The sequence below is a fragment of the Octodon degus genome, unplaced genomic scaffold (genome assembly GCF_000260255.1).
Source record: "Octodon degus isolate 3935 unplaced genomic scaffold, OctDeg1.0 scaffold00039, whole genome shotgun sequence".
Classification (NCBI taxonomy): Eukaryota; Metazoa; Chordata; class Mammalia; order Rodentia; family Octodontidae; genus Octodon; species Octodon degus.
The window spans coordinates 214860-235868 of NW_004524615.1; the positions used below are offsets into that span (position 1 = coordinate 214860).

A 21009-nucleotide genomic window follows, 5' to 3' on the forward strand; every position below is an offset into this window, starting at 1 on the left:
TGGATGGTAGGCCTGTGTCAAGCTGTGATTTGAAGAGTGCTTGTTTCCTCTGTTGGGAACCATGTCTGAGTCTTTAGTCCCAGGACCCCAGAGTCATTGGCCTGTCCCTCATATGGCCCTGCAATCCCTGTCTGTTGTGGGAAAATGAGCAGAGAAACTGTGATGACCACAACCCACAGGAAGCCACCTGCCTGGACATACAGATCCCAGGCCCTTGCTGGGAGGGCTCTTGTCACGGGCTGCTGTCTAGTTGCTTCTCTCTGCAGAGAGCAGTTCAGGTCAGGAAGGAGTCCTTGCCTATGCTGAAGTGGCTGTCTGCTTTTTACAGAGGGAATATGAGAAGTGTCACAGAAGTCTACCATGTATGTGGGAGTTCACAGTGGCCTTGTGTCACACTGACCATCTCCTGCCACACTGGTTCTTGGAATCGGAGAAAGAGTGAGAGGAGAGCACCAGTAAAAATCAGAGATGCTTTCATGAAAACTTCAGGCTTCGGACAGAGCAGCCCTTCAGAGCACTCTCCTTCAGAGTCCCACGGTGAAAGAGAAAGCGGTGGCCAGACCAGAGGAGACCAGGCCAAGGCTGCACAGTGGTATGAAGTGACCAAACACCACGATGTCAGAGGCCATTGGAGTGCGGTGGTGTGTCGGGCACTTGGTGCAGCAATAAATGATGTCCTAATGTTGGTGTCATAAATGAAACCTTGTGAGGCTTAAATATTGAGGCTTGACTTATCAAGAAACAGGACAGTGGTGCACAGTTAGGAGAGGGAAGGTTCAGTCCCAGACAGTGTGCTTGACTCCTAATGGCAGAGGGGTGACAGGACCCATCCCTCCTCTGCCACACAGGAGACCCCAGATGATTTCTGGGCACAGGGGACAAGCTCAGCACAGTAAGCTGTTGCTCAGAGTCACACCAGCCTGAAGGACTAAGGCGCCATTGGCACCCTGCAGTTCTGGGAGCATGGGCTGCAGAGATGCTTGGGTCTCCTGCTGTTCAGGAGTTTTTTCCTATACGTACAGCCTGATGCAGCTGACATGTACATAAGTAGAACTTGTTTTTAGGAAAAATGGCAATGTATCCACCCTCCCTGACTTCCCCACTTTGAACTCTGCTGTGGGCCAAGCCCCACAGCCATGGACTTCTCTAGCAGAAGCAAATAGGTGCCATGAGTCTGGTGGGACTGGGGTCTTCTGCCTTTGATCTCTCCAGAGTGTCTGGGGGCTTCATGGGAAAGCAGGGCCTATGGAAAGGAGGAGGAGGGCCTTATCATGCTGTCCTTCTGGACTTTTCCTAACAGGCAAATTGCTTTGCACTGAAAGCCCCTGAAAGTTATCATCTAGTCTTGTCAGTTGCAGAGTTCTTCTCCCTGATTATTACTTCAATGTTGACCTAAAAGTATAAAATTAAATTCAAAATGGAAAGGCACTTGGTAAGGGAAACAAAGTGTGGTCTATTCAAACTCTGGGTATCATTCACCCTTGAAAGGAAGGAAATTCTGACACACTGTATTAGTCAGCGCTCCATTACTGTAAGGAAATCCTGTGGCAATTAACTTATAAAGAGAGATGTTTTTAGGTTTGCAGGATGAAGGACTTGCTGTTCTGGGCCTTATGGGCCAATGGTGGTGTGTGTGGTGCAGCAGAGTGCCCGCTGGTGGCTGGGAAGCAGAAGAGGGAGATCAGGCTGGGCTCCTGTAGTCCTCTTGAGGGCCTGGTGACTTAAGGACAGGCTCTCCCACCAGGCCCCACCTCAGGGCACAGCCACTGCCCAAACCAGGCTCGGGGTGGGGGGATGCTACATACAGTGCACGGTACTATGTGGAGCCCAGTCTGCCCCAAAGAGCAGGCATGTAGGCTTTCACTCACATTCACCCTGGAGTCATCAGTGTCACCCAGACAGGACAGGAAGGTGGTGCTGGGTCCCTTGGAAGGGGACATATCTGGGAGGGATGAGTATGGGCTAGGCAGGCGGTGACAGCTGCAGAATTCAAGGGTCTGACACCACAGAACTAAGTGCATACTAACATGGCTAGTGGCAAACTCCATGCTATGTGTGTTTTGTAACAGCTAAAAAATTTTTTCAGAAGGGGACTAGTGTGTGTAAAACAAAACACACAATCCTTAGTTCCAAGGTCAGGTGCTTCCTGCGTTCGCCATCCATTTCAAGCTTGTATGCGCCGCTTCACAATCAGTGGGACAGGTGACTTTTCCTGGATGTTTTGACTTGCAGCAAGAAGACCAAGAATTGGAGAGTGATGAGCACATGTGGCCGAAGCAGAGCCTGCAAGGAAATCTGTTACCTGGAAGTGTGTGTGATTGGTTGGACCTGAATGGCAGCACTGTGCTGATGACGCAGGTCACACTCGCTCTGTGCGCTGGCACAGGCACCAGACATCTCTGTGCTGTTTTTGTTTTTTTTTTTTAACCTGGCTCAGCCTACCTTGGGGGGGCATGTGGTGCTGGGGATTGAACCTCGGTCCTTGTGTGCTTGCCTAAACTTGCCTAAGAGGCGCTTTAGACCACTGAGCTATCTCGCCAGCTTTCTATGCTAAGTTGATCCATATTCTTACTCCCTTTTCAGGTGAAGCCAAAAACCTTCCCTCCTACCCTGGGCCAACCAAGATGAGGGACTGCTACTGCACTGTGAACCTGGACCAGGAGGAAGTCTTCAGGACCAAGATTGTGGAGAAGTCGCTCTGGTAATGTCGTCACTGCTTTGCTTGGTTTCCCCATCTTGTGTGTGCAGTGGTTGTGTGGGCAAGCAGTCCTCAGCAAGAAGGTAGAGATGTTCTTGGGACTGGCTGATGGGTAGCCTCATCTCTGCTTCTGACCCAGGGCCATGCTTGTGGGACTCCTGGGCCCTGTGGGCCAAGGATGCTGAGTGACCCCATCCTGGCAGTGAGGTGTCCTGGTGGCCAGAAATGAATGTGAGTGGGGGCTGCAGGAGAGGAAATATTTGGGAACATTTTCCCCACCTTCTTTCACATTTTTCTTACCCAAAGGGCCCCCAGGGTAACTGCTAGCTGATTTGAGAATCTGTCTGAGTTACTTTTTTTTTTTTTTTTTTGTGGAACCAGGGATTGAACTCAGGCCCTTGCGTGTGCCAGGCAAGCACTTATTCTACTGAGCCATCTCTGCAGCCCCTGTCTGAGTTACTTTCTCCTCACTGAGACACACTGCTCGACACCCAAAGTTTGTTTTGACTCACAGTTTGTATAGATTTCAGTGCACAATCAGCTGGCTCCAAGGCAAGGCAGCATGGTAAAGGGGATTGCAGAGGACGGCTTCTCATGGCATGGCAGAGGGAAGCAGAGAAGATCGTGGAAGGAGTGAAGGGCATAGACCCTTCCAGACCACGCCCAGTGACCCCCTCCTGCAGTAGGCTCCCCCTCCCAACGTCATGGTCAGCTGTAAACTCACTGATGGACCAGTCCACTGATGAGTACCACATCCCTGCCACCCAATGACCTCCCAAAGCCCCACTTGTGAGCAAATGAGGCTTTGGGGTCATCTGGATCTAAGCCATAGCAGGACCCTGGAACAACAATCATTTGAAGAGGAGAGGAGTTGGGCTGGACAGCCCTTAGCAGGGGTCTTAATGTAGGTGTGCTTGCTGTGCACAGGGCCTCAGCCCTGCTCCCTGCTGGTTGGCATCTTGGGGCTGCTCAGACAAGGTGGCAGTGTCTACACAGGCACCCTTTCTAACAGACAAGAGGAGTGAAGTGTAGATGCTGGGAGTAGACTGTGGCTACAAGGGATGGGACAGGAATGCCAGTACCTTGGGCCACAGCAGCTGGCGGCAGTGGGAAGAGAAAACAAAGCAGAGAATGGGGGTGGCCAGCTGTCTTCTTGGGGTGGTGGGTGTGGGGCTGTTGTCTGGGTGGAGTTGGCCTCCCGGGGTTCTGCGTGCTGAAGCTCATCCTGGGACAGCTCCAGGTCGGGTTTGGAATTGTGGGTTGTGTGGTTTCAGAACAGCTATTTTGATTAGAGAACACTTTTAGCAGTTGAATTATAGGTTGCCATCTCGATGTGGGAGCAGACGCTATGCTTGATGACTTAATTACGTCTGTTTTTAGAGGGTGCCAGGCTCTGCATGACTTGGTCTCCTCCGTCTGCGCTGTGGCTGTGATCTCAGGCTCGTGGTCAGCCCACTGGTGTTGTGCTGAGGTGCGCTGAGATCCTCTGGAGCACCTGTGTAAGAGGCCGAGAGGTGGAATGAGGCACATCACCAGGAGTCAAGTCCGTTTTAAAGAGTGTCTTGTGGATTGATGATAAAGATGATCCTGGGGATGATCATTTCCACCTAACGAAAAGGAAGTAAAGCATCGTTGTACCTTTCAAGAGTTATCTGCTGGCTTCGCTGGAGGAATTTCCTTTCTGTACTTAACAATGTGATGCTAGAGGTCTGCCAGTGGTAGACCTGGGGAGCCTCTGTGTGGTCAGGTCCTCTTCAGACCTGTGACTCCAGATTGGTGGGGAGCAGGGCTTACCTGGGCCCTCCTGGCAGTGAGGCTGAGATACAGGGACCTGTTGTCTCCCAAATGTCTGGATGGCCTCAGACAGGGAGATGCCAGTTTCTGAGGCCCTAGAAGCTGGTTTTGGAGCAGGAAAGGAGGCTGAGGGTGGGATGAAGACTGTAGGGCGCAGGTGCTACCTCTCTGGTAGCCATGGGGGGCCCTCAGCGCTGTCATGAGACACAGCTGCCCAACCTCTCAAGAATGTTCTTGTTTGCTGCAGCGTGAGTAAGCTTGCTGCCACTGGTTATTAATGTACTTGCTCCCGTGGCAGGGACACCCAGCCAAGAGCTTGGGCCACAGTACTGAGGCGTGCAGCTCACCCCTGGAGGGCTGCAGGCTGGGAACTGGAGCTCAGTGCCACAGTATGGGGGCCATCAGCACCCCCACCCATGAAGAAGCAGCAAGGGTGGTGCTGTCTGAAGCTAGCTAGCATTTGCGTGGACAGCTGAGTTGGCACCTATGTCCCAGAACCTCCGTCACTGAGGCCACAGTGGGGTGCAAGCAAATCCCCCATCTCTGGTGCAGGTCCCAAGGATTTTCACACATGAAGTTCCAGAAAGATGGGCCTGTGAGAGGAGAAAGGAAAACAAAATGCAAAGAGGAGGTACCCAGCCTGTGGGAGGCACGTGGGACATGCCCGGCAAGAGCACCTGGACATGCCTGGCAAGAGCAGGCTGTTTTGTCCCGACATTGTCAGCAACTAAATGTCATGTGTCTAAAGTAGCAGGAGGCAGAACAAAAACATGTTGGGTAAAAATTCATAGAAATGGCAAACCTTGAGAAAAAGAACAGAATTTCTGGACATGAACAAGGATTTACATAAAAAAGTGAATGAATTTAATAGCTGAGTAGACACAGCCGAGTGGAAAACTGAGCAAATGCTGAGGACACAGCTCAGCAAGACAGTGGGCTAGAGGAGGGTTGGAGGCTGCAGGGTGGCAGCACAGGGCCTTGTGGGAGTCCCAGGAAGGACAGGCAGCCTCAGTGTGGGTTGGCCTGGTGCACCTCAGCCTCCTGAGTGGCCTTGGTTGTGTTGGCAGCTGAGTGCAGAGCTGCCTGCATAGCCTCCCAGCCCAGGATGTCTGCTCCACAGCAAGGTGGCTGTGTCCCAGTACCAAATTTGGGAGCTGACCTCCAGCCTTTCCTGCAAACTGCTTCCAGGTCAGAGTTCCCTGGGACTTGTTTGTTCCCTGGCAACGTCACTGCAGCAGACAGAGACACTAAGTTGCCATTGTCAGCAGGTTGGTGAACTTGTATGACTGCCCCACAGCAGCCTGGTGTCTTCTGTGGAGGTACTGGAATCGCTACCACATAGCTGTCTCACTTGGGACTCCTGGGACTGGAGGGTAAGGAGGCAGCCTCCTTTTCCCTTTTTTTTTTTTTTTTTTTGTGGAACTGGGGATTGAACTCAGGCCCTTGCACTTGCCAGGCAAGCATGTATTCCACTGAGCCATCTCCCCGGCCCCCTACTCTCCTCTTCCCTTCTTTGTTCACAGAAGGTTGTCTGCACCCAGGTGTGGAACTGATTCGAGGCCAAGCACCTGTGTGTGGCCAAACTGGTATTTCAGGGAAGTATCTCCTTCCCTTTCCCTACTCTCACTGTGGAGTAGAGCTCAGGAGGTGGAGGTCTGAGAACAAGCCCCATCCCTTCTCTGAGGAAGTGATACTGGCGAGGTTTCTGCCCCGCCCCTAGGAACATCTGAGAGGGGCTCTCTCCCTACCTGCCTGTGAGCCCATGCGTCCTACCCACATGGCAGACCCAGGGCCTCAGGAAGCAGTGCCCAGGAAGCCACCTTCAACCATGCCAGTGATGCCCATCCCAGGTCCTCCTGGCCCCGAGAGAAAGAAGCACCAGGAGCTGCAGGGAGTCATCTTTGGGTCCAGCCAACAGGAGCAAACCGCCGTCAGGCAACACCCAGAAGCCTGGGCTAGGTCTTTCTGGTCGTTGGAAAGACATTCCAGACAGGGTCTTCCCTGTGGCCACAGAAAGAGCAGGATGTGTTTTGTCCTTGCAATGCTTTTTTGATGTAATGATGACATGCTCACTGTTAGGGTTTTTTTGGGGAGCGACACAGTAAAGAGATACGAAAGATAAAAGAAGCTTTTATTAACTCCAAAGACATGGAGGGATCAAGGGCAAGTAGCTCAGAGCCTCTGACCTGAGACCAAGGGAGTTGAGGGGGGTGTTCAGAAATACCTGCAGAGCTGATTAGGGCCTTCCCTTGGCAGCAGGAAGGGTGAGAGGAAACTGCACCCTGGGCTGGGTTGGAGGAGAAGGGGAGAAGAGGTCTCTGGAAAGATAAGCTATTGTTTTAAGGGCTTCAGCCACGTTAGATGACCACCATAACAACTTGGCACTGCAGACTAGGGCCAGAGCTTATCACCCACCTCTCCACAGCATCCAGCCTATGGACTGTGCTCTGCTCAGTGAGAGGTGGCCGTGGTGCCTGCTCAGGCCATGCAGATTCCTGTCCCACTGTGAAGAAGGAGCCAGTCCTCCTCCCAAACTGTCTTGCCCCAGGAACAGCCAGGAATACATAGACCCTATGTCCACTGTGCCTAATGGCAGGGGAGTATAATCATGTGAGGCTGTTTTGTTCTTTTATTCATAAATATTTTCTTATATGAAAGTAGAAGCTAAAAAAAAATAACAAAGACAAACCTAGAGCCAACAGGGGTGGAGTGGGTTTGCACTGCACCCAGGATAGTGTTGATCCTGGATTTTGGCCCTGCCTCTTCTGTAGGCTTCGCCAGGACCTCTGAGATAAAGCATCCTCCTGGATGCAGTTTGTGTTAGGTATTAAAAGGAACACAGGGCCAATGACACCAGGATTTCTTCTTGATTATACTGAAAGATATCAGTTGGTCAGAAAATAGATGTTTGTATAGTAGAAATGACAAAGCAAGAAAGATCTTGAGACTTCCAAAGCTTTTCTGGCGAGCAGAGGTTACTTGGAGAGGACATTGGTGGTTGGGTAGGCTATTTATTCTCAGACTCTCCTCCAAAACCACCCTCTTGACTTAGGAAACACTGATTCTGAAATGATTAGATGGTGTGTCACATTTTCACTTCTAAGATTTATATTCCGTCCAATTTCCCAAGGTAAAGTTTAAGAGTAGCCTGTTACAAGTGGAGGCCTCTGAAAGGCCAGCACTTCCATATTTGTGGGAACATAGAACCCCTTCCTCTCAGCACTGGGGTGATCCAGGCAGGGATTTTCTCCCTTCAGCTCTAGAAAGCCAGCACAGGTTTGATGGCAAACCTTTTAGAGAGGAGTACCAAACTGCAACCTCAAACCCACTTGTTTATTGCAAAATACCAGCACTACAATTAAACCTGAATGCTGAGGTTTAGTTAAGAAAAAGCAACATGTACATTGACATCTTTCTCCACCCCTGCCCTAGGTATCTGACTTGTTCATCCTGGGTGGTCCAGGTGGGCTTCTGTCCTTCAGTGACTGCCAGGAATCCAGCCCAAAAGCTTCCACAGGGGCCTGACTCTTTGGGTCACCCCACTAGGATCCATGGTTCCTGGGAGCCAAGTCCTGCATTAGGAGGTGGCTGGTCCCTGTGGTAGTGCCTTCCAGTTTCCTTGCTGTTTCTGCTCCACCTTGCTCCTGCTGCTGGCTGCACTGGGACCTGGCCCCCACTTGAGCCAGCTTTGCCAGCAGCCAGCGTCCATGGTGGTGTCACTGAGATTGGACTTTTCACAGTATTTTCTCAAAAAGCCCCCTTTTTGGTCATCATAATCTTTCTTTTTTCTTTTTCTTTTGAGGCTTTATAACTTTACTCTCTCTAGTGCTATTGTCTAAAGTCAGGTAAGGCATATAAGTACATTTAAGAACTAGTTCAAATGCAACATATACAAGTACACAACAGTCATAAAATGTCCCGTTAAAGATATATCATAACTTTATAACTTTAACTTAGATTTACCAACATTTTGACCAACATTTTAAAAAACCATGTAAGAGACAAAGCATAAGCACTTCTAAGCCATTTTAACCAAACTATATGAGACAAAACTGTACAAGGCAAAACATGAACAATTATGAGCAATGGGCAAAAACATAACAAAATTTGAAGCATAAAAATTTATTACCTAAGTAAGTCCCAATCCACAATTTATGAAAGAAAAGCAAACTCATACCTCTGTCCAGTGATCTCGGTGGGAAACTCCAAAATGATACGGTGAAATTGCAAATGACACAGGGAGAAAACTGATCTCCCAACCTAAAAGGTATCTTGGACAAATTCATGTTCTCTAAAACTGAAGAATGAATTTTAAAAACAAACGGAGGTTGTGAGCAGAATATATTTATTGGGGGGAAGAAAACTCCTGTCTAAGAGAGGGGTGGAAGGGGGCCCCCGAGCAGGTGGTACCTGGGAAGCTGTCTTTTCCAGGGACTTTTATAGAGGAAAACCATGCAGTGAGGCAGGTCTAAAGTGTTGGTGAAGACATGGGAACTGCTTAGGTGGGCATGAGGTGGGACAAAACTATGGTCACTCAATGAGATTAAAGACCATTGCTCAGGTAAAATTGATTAAATCCAGTACCAAATGAGGCAGTGAGTCACATAGCAAGTGGGCATGAATACAGGACAGGGTCTCTTCTTGTTGAGGGTTGGGCTAGTGACTCATTTGGGCTCTTTCTAAATATTCTAAATAGGTGATTGATACCTATTTAGAATATCAATCCCTGATAGCCATCTCTAGGGAAGTATAGCATAATCTTTCCTATGATAGATGTTTTTTGCTTGTGGGTCTTGTGAGGAGCCTTTTGGTGGGGAACTTTCTGTAAATGAAATTTTAAAAGTCGATGCATGTTTTTCACTGATGTATTTGTAGTTTACCTTTATTTCTGGCATGTGTTATTTGCGGCATTTCTTTCTGGCTCCAAATATGCCCAATTTATGCTTGCTGCAGTACAAGGGTGGGGAGATGAGGAGCCCTGGGGGGCAAAAGGGCCACTCCTATACCAAATGTTCTTCCCTGGCCTTGCTTCTTCATCTCTGGATTCTAGGGGGTGGGATGTATTCAGGTGACCAAGTGCTTACAGGTCTGGTCATAACTAGGAATGGCTTGTACAAGTGTCACTGTCACTGTCCCCATTTCTGGGACAAAATGCCTGACACTCACACTTAAAGGAGGAGGGGTTTATTTTGGGTCACATGTTAGAGAGCCAAGATAAACCCCTTTGGCTCCTTATATAGTAATCTGCTGACTGCAGGCAATGAGGGAGTGTCCGTCCCAAGGAGAGCTATTCCCCTTGCACCACCCTGGAAGCAGAGATGGAAGGAAGGAGCTGGTAGGGAGATACACCTTCTGTTGTGTTCGCTGTGACACCTCTTCTTACCAGGCCATACCTGTACAGACTTAGCAGTGGGTGAACCTATTCACAAGTAGAGTGGCCTGTGATCCACTCACCTCCCAAATCTCCATCTGTGATCCTGCAAGGCTTTGGGGCTTCTAGATGCCACCATAGCACAAGTGATACTCTGCAGTGTAGAGCTGCTGTCCACCTTGTGAGGGTGGACCATACGGGGCACCGGGGCCCAGTGAGTCGTGGGGCTGCAGGGGCTCCAGCCCGCGGCTGCTGCCTCTTTCCCAAGACTGGGGGTAGCTTTGGGATTTTTAGGCTGACCAGAGTGGGCTGAGGTCCTAGGTTCATCATGCTCTGAAGCAGGTCAGACAGCCCCTTCTGCCTGGCTGCTGATGCCTCTGTCCTGCTCCAGCCTCTTATCCAGCCAGAGGATCTCCAGGTTCCTTTTCCAGTTCCAGGAGCTGGCCTGTATCAGTGTGAGATCTCTCAGCAGTCCACATTCTGTGCACTGCTGTTCACTTCTTTCCCACAAGTGTGCTCACTGGCTGAACACAGTGGGTCACCACAGCAGGGCGGGGCTCCTAGGGCTGGGTGTGCGGAGTTCCTCTTGTCTCCAGTGTGGCAGGAAGCTGGGGGAGGGACAGGAGGCACAAGGGAGCTGTTCTTTTCATCCTGGCACCCCTCCTTCCCATGGTGGGGGCTGGGGGCTGGCCTCTGGGATGAAGCTTCTCTGCTCTGGGCTGTTCTGATGACCGTGTCCTGTGTCCTTGCTGGAACGCGGGTTATCTCTGCTGTGCTAGTGGAAGTGTGTGGAGGCTGTGCTTCTCCTGGGGTCCTCATCCTGGCCACTTGTGCATCTTGGCTGGGCCTCACCACATCCAGTCTGATTCTGAACCTTCTCCCTGGGGTGTGGAGGGAGTGGGGAGGAAAAAGCAGACGGGGAGAGGGAACCTAGGCTCTGCACTGTGCTCCAAGTCCACAAGAATAGCTGCTGCCAAGATGGACCCTCCTTGGTGCCATTCCACAGACAGGGAAGGTGAGCCTCAGAGAGGAAATTTGCCTGAGGCTGAGGGAGCGGACCCAGACCAGGAAGGCCTGGCCTCCTCTCTCAGCCGCTGCAGGCCCAGGCCAGAAAAGCTACAGCGAGACCTGAGCTACAAGACCCACCTGCATGTCTGCCTTTATCACCAGGTTGGTCTTGTGTTTGAGAATTCGCACCTCTGTGCACTGGCATTTCAAGTAGATAGCCCCAAGGAGCCCTTGGCCTCCCACAGAGGCCCTGGGGTGTGGGGCTGTGACCATGCCTGAGGCAGGAAACTAGCACCCTCACTCCCCACACCTCAGCCTTTGGCTTTCCTTTCCCCTGAGCTTCCATTCCTGGTTCTCAGGCTTGCAGAGAATGAGCAGTGACCCCGGCATTGCTCACATCATCTTTTCTGGAAGGTTGGAGGACCCCAGGAAGCATCTGGCTCAGCAGCACTGTCTGAGATGTGCAGCCCTGAGAAGAGCTCAGGGCTGGGCCTGGAGCCCAGGGCCCCACCACGGGTGAGGAGCTCTGTGGGGGGAGCCAGACCAGACCTGAGGGGCCTCTGGGGCTCCCTCCCGAGGGGTGTGCAGGCCACACTGCTGGAGCGCTCACTGGGACTTTGGCAGAAACCACGGGACTCTCCAAGCCTAGCACTTCCTCCCTGTCCAGCCATCTCCTGGGAACATTTGAGAAGTTTTGCTGTAATGAAATTTTCATTCAGCTGCCAGTTAATGACTTAACCACATGCACATCTCATTAGCTGAGCACAGAGCCCCTGAGACAGGTTGGTGTCCCCTGAGGAACTGTTTCCTGCCTGCTAGGCAGCCAGTTGCTGCCACATGTCCAGGCCCCAGCACCAGCCTCAGCATAGCCTTGGCTGTGGCTCCTCAGTCACCAGGCACAGGAATACCCACATGGCCTCTGTGTAGCCCTCCATGTTCTTTGCCAGCACCCTCTCTTCTGTCCCCATCTCCCAGATGCTGGGAAAGAGATGTCAGAGCTTGCAAGGCAGGACATGGATGGGGACCCACCCCCATCATTTCACCAGTGCTTGTCCTCAGAATCTGGGGGTAGAGTGGGCCCACAGCAGATGTCGGCAAGTGACTCAAGAAGTTGGTGGTTTCTCCATGAAAGTTGGTGGGTCCCACGTGAGGCCACCATGAAGTCCAAGGGTGAAGCATCTGCTGAGTTCTCCTGGGCTCCAAGAAGGGGAGGGGGAGTGAGCTCCTGCGAGAGGTGGCACACACAGGTCCACTGCTTCCTGAGTTTCTTTTTCCTTATGAAAGTTTGATTCTGTGTGAGTCCTTCTGAGCATCTTGCAGTGCACTGAGGGAAAGAGCCTGGCATCCTAGGCCCAGGCCTGTGGGGCGCAGAGCTTCTCCTCCCTCGCTGCGGTGCTGGTGCAGCCCAGCCCTTCTCAGCCTACCGTCTTTATTCTACAGCCCACAGATGCCAGGGGAGCCACCCTGCCAGCACTGATCTCTCATCTGGCTTCCATGACCCGGCCAGCAGGATGGCCTGGACAAAGCCAGGCTGTGCAGGAGAGGCCCCAAGGCTAAACTGCTAATGGGGAGAGGAGGCGCCTGGGCTGTGTGCCCCTTTGAGTTCTCCAGAAAGGAGGCTTTGTCTGCACAGTAGCTGGAGGAGGACCCGTGTGGAGGAATGTCCTCATGCTCGGCTATTTCCTGTTGATGAGAGAAGGCCACACTGAGGCCATGAGGGTGTTGTGGGCCCAGGCTGTGTACCTGGGGGTGATAGGGCCTGGGTCCTTCTGCCTTTGGCCTAGTTCTAGGCCAAGAAGGAGAGAGATCAGGTGTGTGACTTCTACCACCTAGTGGTCTTGTCTGGCCATGTCCTGCTGCCCCCAGTCATGAGTCCTGCATGAGGTCAGGACATTGGTGACAGCCAGGACTGAAGCTATTGTGGCCTGGCCTGCAGGTGATGGGCATGTGGGCACTATGCAAACTAGTCAGGTGGCCTGTGTACATTTCTCCAGAGCACAGAGCTGCCCACAAACAAATTGTGGTGTTTTTAGTTAAGGAAAGATACCCTTAGGGCATGCATTACTTATTTGTCTCTTCAGTTGCAACACAATTTTATAAATCCCCAGTGTATTAAGATTCTGGGCACAGAAGCAACATTTGGCTGGGGAATTTAGGAGAAAGGCAGTTTTGCAAAGCCCGTAATGTGCGGCATTCTTGGTCTCACCAGTGCTCTAAGCAGGCCACGCCAGGCAGGTTTTCTTCCTTCTTCTCTTTCTTTCCCTCAGGTTAGCAAAGTTTGAGCACACTACTAAGCCCCATTGTGGTGGACATGAACGGCCCAGGCTTCTGGAGGTCTTGGGGATTGTCCCTGGCCTCAGCAATGGATGCTCTCCCCACGTGTGGGAATTTATCCTTTGGGAACACCCAGATTGTGGCTGAGCATTCCCTCTGGTGCTGCTGCTCACTGGATTCAGGAAGGGTGTGGGCCATCCAAGGGTGAATCCCATGTGCAGCCACCTGCACCCAGGTGCAGTGTAACCACTAGGGCTTTATTTGTTTATTGCAGAGCAGCCTGATGTTAAGGGAAACACTAGCACTGTATCAGGACATGTAATACAATCCCATTCTTGTTTTAAAATATTTATCTTCCTATATTTGTTTTATAGCTTTAAGAAAAAATACTCTAGGAGTATATATCCTAAAATGCTAACACTGGTTTCTGGTTTTCTAACGTCTATGAACATTTAATTTTAGATTTTAAGAAGAGCTTTATTGAGATGTAGTTCCAAGACCCTATAATCCGGCCATATCAAATGCAATTCTGTGGCTTTTAATATGTTGGCAGAAGGGTACTCTTGCCTGTAACCAGCCCCACTTCCCACCAGCAGCCTCCTCCCTGGGTGGCTGCGCATCCTACTCTGTCCACTTGGTGCTCGGCATGCTGGGCATCTCCTGTTGGGGCCGTCTGGCCTGCGGCCTGCTGCTTAGCCCCTCCATTGCGGCGTCCTGGAGGTCTGTGTGGTAGCACATGTCACAGCCGTGCCCCCTTGCGTGGTGGACACTCTGGCTGCAGGCTTGCCAGGCCTCACGCGTCCGTTCCCCAGCTCACGCTTCCACTTTGTGGCTGTTAGGGATAATGCAGGTGTGCATAGGCTTCTGTGTGCAATTTGTTTTCCTCAGTACGTGCGGGTAGAATATCTGGTCTCTACTGTTTTCCAAAGCTGATGTGCATTGATACCCCACACGCGTGGGTTGATGCTGTGGTTCTCCGCACCTTCCCCTCATCTGTCTTTATTGATCATTGCTATCTAGTTTTGTTTTTACAATATAAACTTGTCCTCGATAGTTTTTCATTATTAAAAAGGTAATTCATTTTTAGTTAAAATGAAAGGAAGAATAAATAATAAGTGCGAAATAAAATGAAAGAAAACATTCTTTCCATATGGCTGAGGAGATAATTTGGTGGTCTAAGTGCCCACCTGGCAAGTGCAAGGACCTGGGTTCCATCCCTGGTACCACATGCTGTGCCAGCCGTGGAACACTGGGCATTCCGTGATGGCCCCCAAACCGGGCATAGTTGTGTACATCTGTAATCCCAGTGCTGGGGAGGCTGAGACAGGAGGATCACTACGAATCCAAGCTGCATAGCAAGGCCCTGTACCAAATAAATAAAGTAATAAATATTTTTTTAAAAAGCAAACTAGGTTCAGATTATAAAGGTGTAAAACACAGGAAAATTCAAAGGATTTGCACATAGATCTAATTATGGGTCACCTTGTCCTGAAGGTGAAGGACAAGGGTGAAGTCTTACTGGGACATGCTCACCTGAGGAAGGTCAGTAGATGGCAGCTGTGCTGCTGGCTCCAGGGCAGCACCTAGGATGGCGTCTGACCTGGCTTTGCCCCTGGTCCTCATAAGAGTGGAAGCAGGGAGGAGCAGTCATGCACGACCTGGGGTTCTGGCTCTCCAGGGCCTTGAGCTCAACAGGAATTGGAGAAGTTACTAGAAGACCATGACCCAATCTTGCCACATCCCGTGGCTAATGCATCTGTGCTGGGGTGCATGCTGGGAGAAGCGCACCCACACCCTAAGCAAGGTGGGCTCCTGGTTCACTCTATCATCTGGGCATTGCTGAGAGCAAAGAGGTGCCACTCATCAAGAAAAGTAAGGGCTGGGCCTTGGTGTGCACATAACTGGCACTGGGGCCAGGGTGCTCCTACAGAGCTGGCTGCAAACCTGGACACTATCTCTGTGCTGTCCAATTGATAGTCACTAGTCACATGTGGGTTGAAATCGAAATATGGTTAATTTTACTCACTTTAGGCCAAAATAGATGCATCATGTTAGGCAGCACCTGACAGACTGTAAAGAGAAGGTTTGGGCTTACGGTTCAGGAGGTTCAAGGCTGGCAGCTTCCTGCGGACCAAGCATCATGTGGAGACAAGGTACACAAGCATGTTCTTGAGTGTCTTCTGGTTTCTGTCTCTAGCCAGGATCTGATCATGGAGTCTCCCCCTCATGACCCTGTCTAATGATTGGTTTGTTTTGTTTTTTGAGACAGAGTCTCCCTAAGTTGCCCAAACCTCCCACCTCAGCCTCCCTGTGATCAGGTTAAGATTATAGGATGTGCCCCTTGCCTAGCTTACTTTACCTAACCCATGACCCTTCCCACAGGCCCCCTCTGCACACCACACTTGGATTAGGTCTCCACCCCCTAACCACCTCACAGTGAGGTTAACTCAGTACACAGATTCTCACAGGACATTCACACTGGGTCCAATCCACGGCCAGGTGGCCTCCCTACTGGAAATTGGGTTAGTTGGTAGACAAAAGAGAGCACACAGGAAGTCCAGTCTGTGAACAGATTGTCACGTGGGCAAGCACAAAATGTCAGTAGTGAGCTCCATGCTCGAGTCATTCTGTCCTTCATACATCTATGGAGAGTAATTAATAATGATTTCATAATAGAACAGGATGAGGGGCATCTCCATGGTGCTCACAGGGACCTTGTGGATGATGTTATTACCACCACTTGTTTGCATGAACAAAGCTAGGGCTGAGAGCTGAACACCTGCCTCAGAGTATGCTCACTGCTCCCCAGGCAGGGCCGGCCCCCCACACCCCTGGCCTCTGTGCCAGACTGAACGGATGAGCCAGGAAATGTGTGGCCCAGTGGTCAACTCTGCAGTCACCTCCAACGGACCTCGTCTGCTTCCTGCCAGGGTCACCAGCTCTACTCACATTTGGATTTTAATAACCACACTCATATATACATCATTTGCTTGTGAGATAAGAGCCCTCAGGAACTGGTGACTGACACTAGCTGAGCCCCTGTGGTCAGGGAAGCAGGCCATGCTAGATCTCCATGGGGCTGAGACCCTGAGACAGGCAGCCAGGATTGAAGTGGTGGGGGGAATGGATTTTAGTGCATGAGTTCATAATCAGGGGCTTTTGATTGTTCCAGGAAGATGGTGGAGAGTTGTGGCGCTCCGTGAGCTTCTTTCAAGGTATTCTGCATTTGTCCAGAGTTCCTTTGGGGTCCCCAATTCCTACAGATCAGGCTGGTATGGATCGTGTTCTGGGGCTCTGTAGGGAATGGCACACTGATCTTGATGCTTGCCTGCTTTGGCTCTGCAGTGCCCCCAGGACCATGTGCTGAAGACTTATTCCTTAGGGTGGTGCTTTGGGGAGGTGATGAAGCCTGGCGGGTGGTCTTAGGTCATGGGGTGTCCCTTGGAGGGCATGTAGACCCTGGCCACTTCCTCTTCTCTTCTTTTGCCTCCCTGTCATGAGGTGATGAGTCTTGCTCCACCAGGTATAAAAGTGATAGGAAAGTTGACTTCTACCTCTGCAAGACAGAGCAACTCTACTCTGTTGGTTTGCTTCTCTTGGGTTCTTGTCACCATGGCAAAATACTGATTAACGTGCTACCCAAGCTCCTTAGCTGGAATGGTCATGACAGAGACCCTGGGTGAGGTGATGCATGCATGGCCACAGGAAGCCCCCACATTGTTACTGGAGCTGGAGCCAGGAACAGGGGCAGGTGCCCACGACAGCTCAAGGCTAGTTCCCACACAGCGCTGTGGCACATCGGCGTAGGAGCAGAGGTACTGTTTCATAGTTTTAGAAACTTCAAATATTTTATGAACGACTATTATAATGAACCTGTTCAGAATTCTTTATGGGTTTTGGGGGGCAGTGTCTTAGCCCTGAGATTTTGGACATGTGGGGACCCAATGGCTCTATTTTCCCTTTCTGGGTTTAATGGTTGGTAGTAGTTTCTCCTGTGGTTGGGGCTGAGGCCTACGGGACATGGGTCTCTCCAGAGTGAACATCCTGTCTGGCTGTGCCCAGGAGCCCATGGGTGACATAGGGGCTTGTCCTGTTTCTGAGTCACTTAACCTTCTAGCACCTGTGACTACACATGGGGCAGATGGGCTTGCTTGTCCTCAAAGAGCAGTGCCCTGAGACACTCCACTGTCCAGTAGTGCTTCTATATATGTGCAATACACTTGCCCACATGCATATGTACTTCCATCAGGAGCACACGCACACACTTGTATGTAGGGGCTCATACACACTTGTGTGCACATTTGCCCATGAGCATGTTCTCATGCCCAAACACACAAAAATGCACACACACATGCTTACATCACATACCTATACACATCCGTAGGCCTTTGTCCACAAGCACGCCTATATACATACATACAAACCCACGGGTGCACTCATAGTTGTGTGCACTTGGATCCCTGGGCATTTGCACACTTTATGCACAGGCCACGGGCAGACATGCATGCATACACACTTGGGCCCTTTGCCTCTGGAGGATCTTCCCCATGGTTTCAGGGGTCCCTGGACTCTGCCCTCAATTTCATGATGTTTCTGAGGCCTTGGATACACAGAGCCGTGGAGAGCTGCAAGCTGAGCATGCATAGGGTGTGGCAGTCCTGCAGCTCTTCCTGGTCCCTTGGCCTGCTGTCCGCCCACAACCAGCAGGTCTAAGTGGGCTATGGGTGAGGGAAGGCTGGCCACGAGAGAGCATGCTACAAAGTCTGATTCCCTGAGAGTGTTTCCTAAAGTGGTGTTCATTGAGTGAGCCCACAGGCATTCCATGTTCATGAGAAGGTAAGACAATATTACCTCTCTGCCCCCAAGCTGTCCCAGTCTCAGCATTTTAGATTTATTTGCCTTTGAAGATTTTGTTTTCATGACAAAGAAATGGTTTTTTAAGCCACCTTCACCCTGTCTCTGAATAACCAAGTTATTCAGAGGAAGAAGCCAGTGAAGTGCAAGAGAGCTGTCAGTGCACATGTGGGGGTTGAGGGGTGGGATGAGCCACTGGCTCAGAGTCCTTCTTGGTTCCTTCACACCCCGAGGCTCCACAGAAGCCTCACTCTGTCTCCTGGTTTAATTTGCATTTCTGGGACTTTTAATGGTGTTCAGCATTTCTAACATGCCTCTCGTCCATTTGTCTTGTTTGGTGGGTTTTTTATGTTCAAATCTTTTGCCTTTTTTAATGATTGAATTATGTGTCATCTTACTGTTAAGTAGTAAGCTTTCTTTACATACTCTGGATGGCACACTGGCGTCATGTCTAAGAAATCCTCCCCATTTCAGGTTACAGATGGATCCCATTTTCTCTGAGCAGCTGTAGACTCATGTTCAGGTGTGTAACACTCTGAGTTTATTCCATGTGTGTGCACACGCACATGCAGGGGCTGGCCTAGCAGTCTCCTTTGGTGTGTGGCTGCTCTTGTTCCGGAACCCTGTGTTCCTGGCTCTTCAGAATGGGATATGTTGCCTCAGGGCCTGCCTGAATAATTGACATTTCCTCCTTGGACCTTAGCCATAAACTTGCAAGGAGTCAGGGTGCATCTGATTGTAAGTAGAGTAGTGTATCTACCCTGGAGTAATCGCTCAGTTTCCTGAACAGCTCCCAGGGTGCAGGGTGTCACTGTGGGGTCCTGAGGCAGCGTTTCCTGGCCCTGACCTGGGCGGGACCAGAACAATAGGGAGGTTTGTGTAGTGGCAGAGCCTGCTGACTTCCCATCCCTTAATCAGAGCCTCGGTTTATTTTAGGTGCGTGTCTGTGGTTGCACAGCTGTGGGGGACTCATGCTGGGCTGCTGAGCTGGGAGTGGTGGGCTCAGCTCTGTGGCAGGGCCCTCTTCCCTGGGCTCAGATGGGATCTCTGCAGGACAGGAGCATGAGGAATCTGGAGGCTATTTCCTGTGAACACAACCACACTGCCCACACCAGTCACCAGAAGCCCTGCAGCCATCATGGGATCTGTGCCAGTCTTGGCCATGTGTCATAGAAGTCATTTGTGAATGACCAGGGTCCACACTGAGCTCTTATTCCCTGAGCTCAGGCTGGGCCAAGCACAGAAGTCCATTCCAGGCCCTTGAGAGGAACACGGGCTGTTCCACCAGGCCTCTGCGGTCTGCACCTACTGAGTCCATTTTCCTTCTGAACAGAGAAATGCAGGCAAGTGGCCTCAGGACACAGGTGTATGCTCAGACACTGCTTAGCATGGCCTCTCAGCAACAACCCTCACAAACAGACAGTGGTGCAAGTTCTAATGATGGTGCATTTTGTTTGTTTGTCCAGCCCTTTTTATGGAGAAGACTTTTACTGTGAAATTCCTCGGACTTTTCGCCACCTGTCATTTTACATTTTTGATAGAGACGTTTTCCGGAGGGATTCCATCATAGGTAGGTACTTAAATGAGTCTTTTCTTCATTTATCCTATTTTTTTCTGAGCAGGATCTCCTCCTGGGGGAAGTGGTGCACCCCCTGAGCCGTTGCAGTCATATGATTTAGGATGGGTATTCTGGCATAATTGGTTGGAAGTTGTCCTGGGTGGTTCTCTATGGGCTTTGTCACTCCTGATGGCAGTAGCCGAGGTGCTTGCCAGCCCAGCCTGGCCTGGCATCTGTGGCCTCTGTTGTCTTCCTGAGCCTATGGGGGCATCCAGGCGGCACTTCATGGCCAGGAATGGTGCTCCGTAGGGCCTCTCTGGGCTCTTCCAAGCCCCTCTGGGGAGGACCACTGAGTGAATGTCATGGTCCCCCTCTTCAGCTCTAACTCCTCTTGGTCCTGACTCCCTGCCTCAACAGTGGAGACAAGGGAAGGACTGCTGAGAGGGTTTGGGGCCCTGCAGGCCTGCACCAAGTGCAGCTAACCTTTAAGGTCTTGGAACCTCAGTTTCCTGGTGACTTCAAGGGGCAGCCATCCTGACACTGCCCAGCGTTGTGTGATGAGCCTGTTGTAGACTAATGTACATGTCATCCTTTGCCCTCTAGTCTCATCCTGTGTTAGTTTTGAGCCTTCCTTGAGTGGCCTCAGTGTGTGTGCAGGTGCTGTAGTAAAATTGTCCCGAATGCCCCCAGGCAGCAGCACCCAAGTTCATCTGAAGCCCAGGTCCTGATGTCCGTTGGCTTCTGGGCTCAGTGTGGTGTCGACACTCTTCATTTCCTATTGTGCTCCCCTAAGATGCGCCAGGCATAGCTTGGACCATGAGGAATGATAGAGCTGGTTTGTGTTGAGAGGTTTGGAAGCAGCCCCCATCGGTGCAGCCTGAAGTGGGAGTGAGAAGAGCATGCTCTTGGCTAGTTACACACCTCTGCTTAGGGCAGCTGTGAGCCTGGGGCCGCCCACGGAGGGACCATTTCCAAGGAAGTCACTGAGGGCCCTGGTTCTTCATTCTTAGCATGCATTTTATTTGTTTAAAATTTGTATTTATTTATTTTATGTACTTGGTACAGGGTCTCACTATGCAGCCTGGACTTGTAGTGACCCTCCTGTTTTCAGTCTCTCCACTGATGGGATTACAGGCGTGCGCCACCATGCCTGGTCTCAGTGGCTGGCTCAGTGTGCCTGGGGGTGGGGTTGGCACAGTATGTGGTGCAGGGGATTGAACCCTGGTCCCTGAGCTTGTATAAACAGGCATTTAGTCTTCTGCGTGGTCTCACTGTCCCAGCGATGCATTTTATTTGCTTTTGTTTTTGTCTTTTTGAGACAGGGTCTTGCTGTGCAGTTCAGGCTAGCCTCACTTTGTACCCCAGGCTGGTCTTGCACTTGCAGTGATCCTCCTGCCTCAGCCTCCCAGGTACTGGGATTACAGGCAGCAATGCATTCTGAAAATGGAAAAC

The 21009-nt window shown here is 50.9% G+C and overlaps 1 protein-coding gene across 5 annotated transcripts in view; it reads left to right on the forward strand.

Moving 5' to 3' along the window:
• The window catches only part of Rasa3 (RAS p21 protein activator 3), a 118812-nt gene that overhangs the window by 64892 nt on the left and 32911 nt on the right, over positions 1 to 21009 (forward strand). For all 5 annotated transcript variants that reach the window (XM_023715181.1, XM_004631148.2, XM_023715178.1 and 2 more), the window contains exons 2-3: positions 2584 to 2701; positions 19466 to 19569. In XM_023715181.1, the coding sequence (XP_023570949.1) occupies positions 2625 to 2701; positions 19466 to 19569 (181 nt within the window). In that variant the 5' untranslated portion in view covers positions 2584 to 2624. The remainder of the gene's footprint in view (positions 1 to 2583; positions 2702 to 19465; positions 19570 to 21009) is intronic.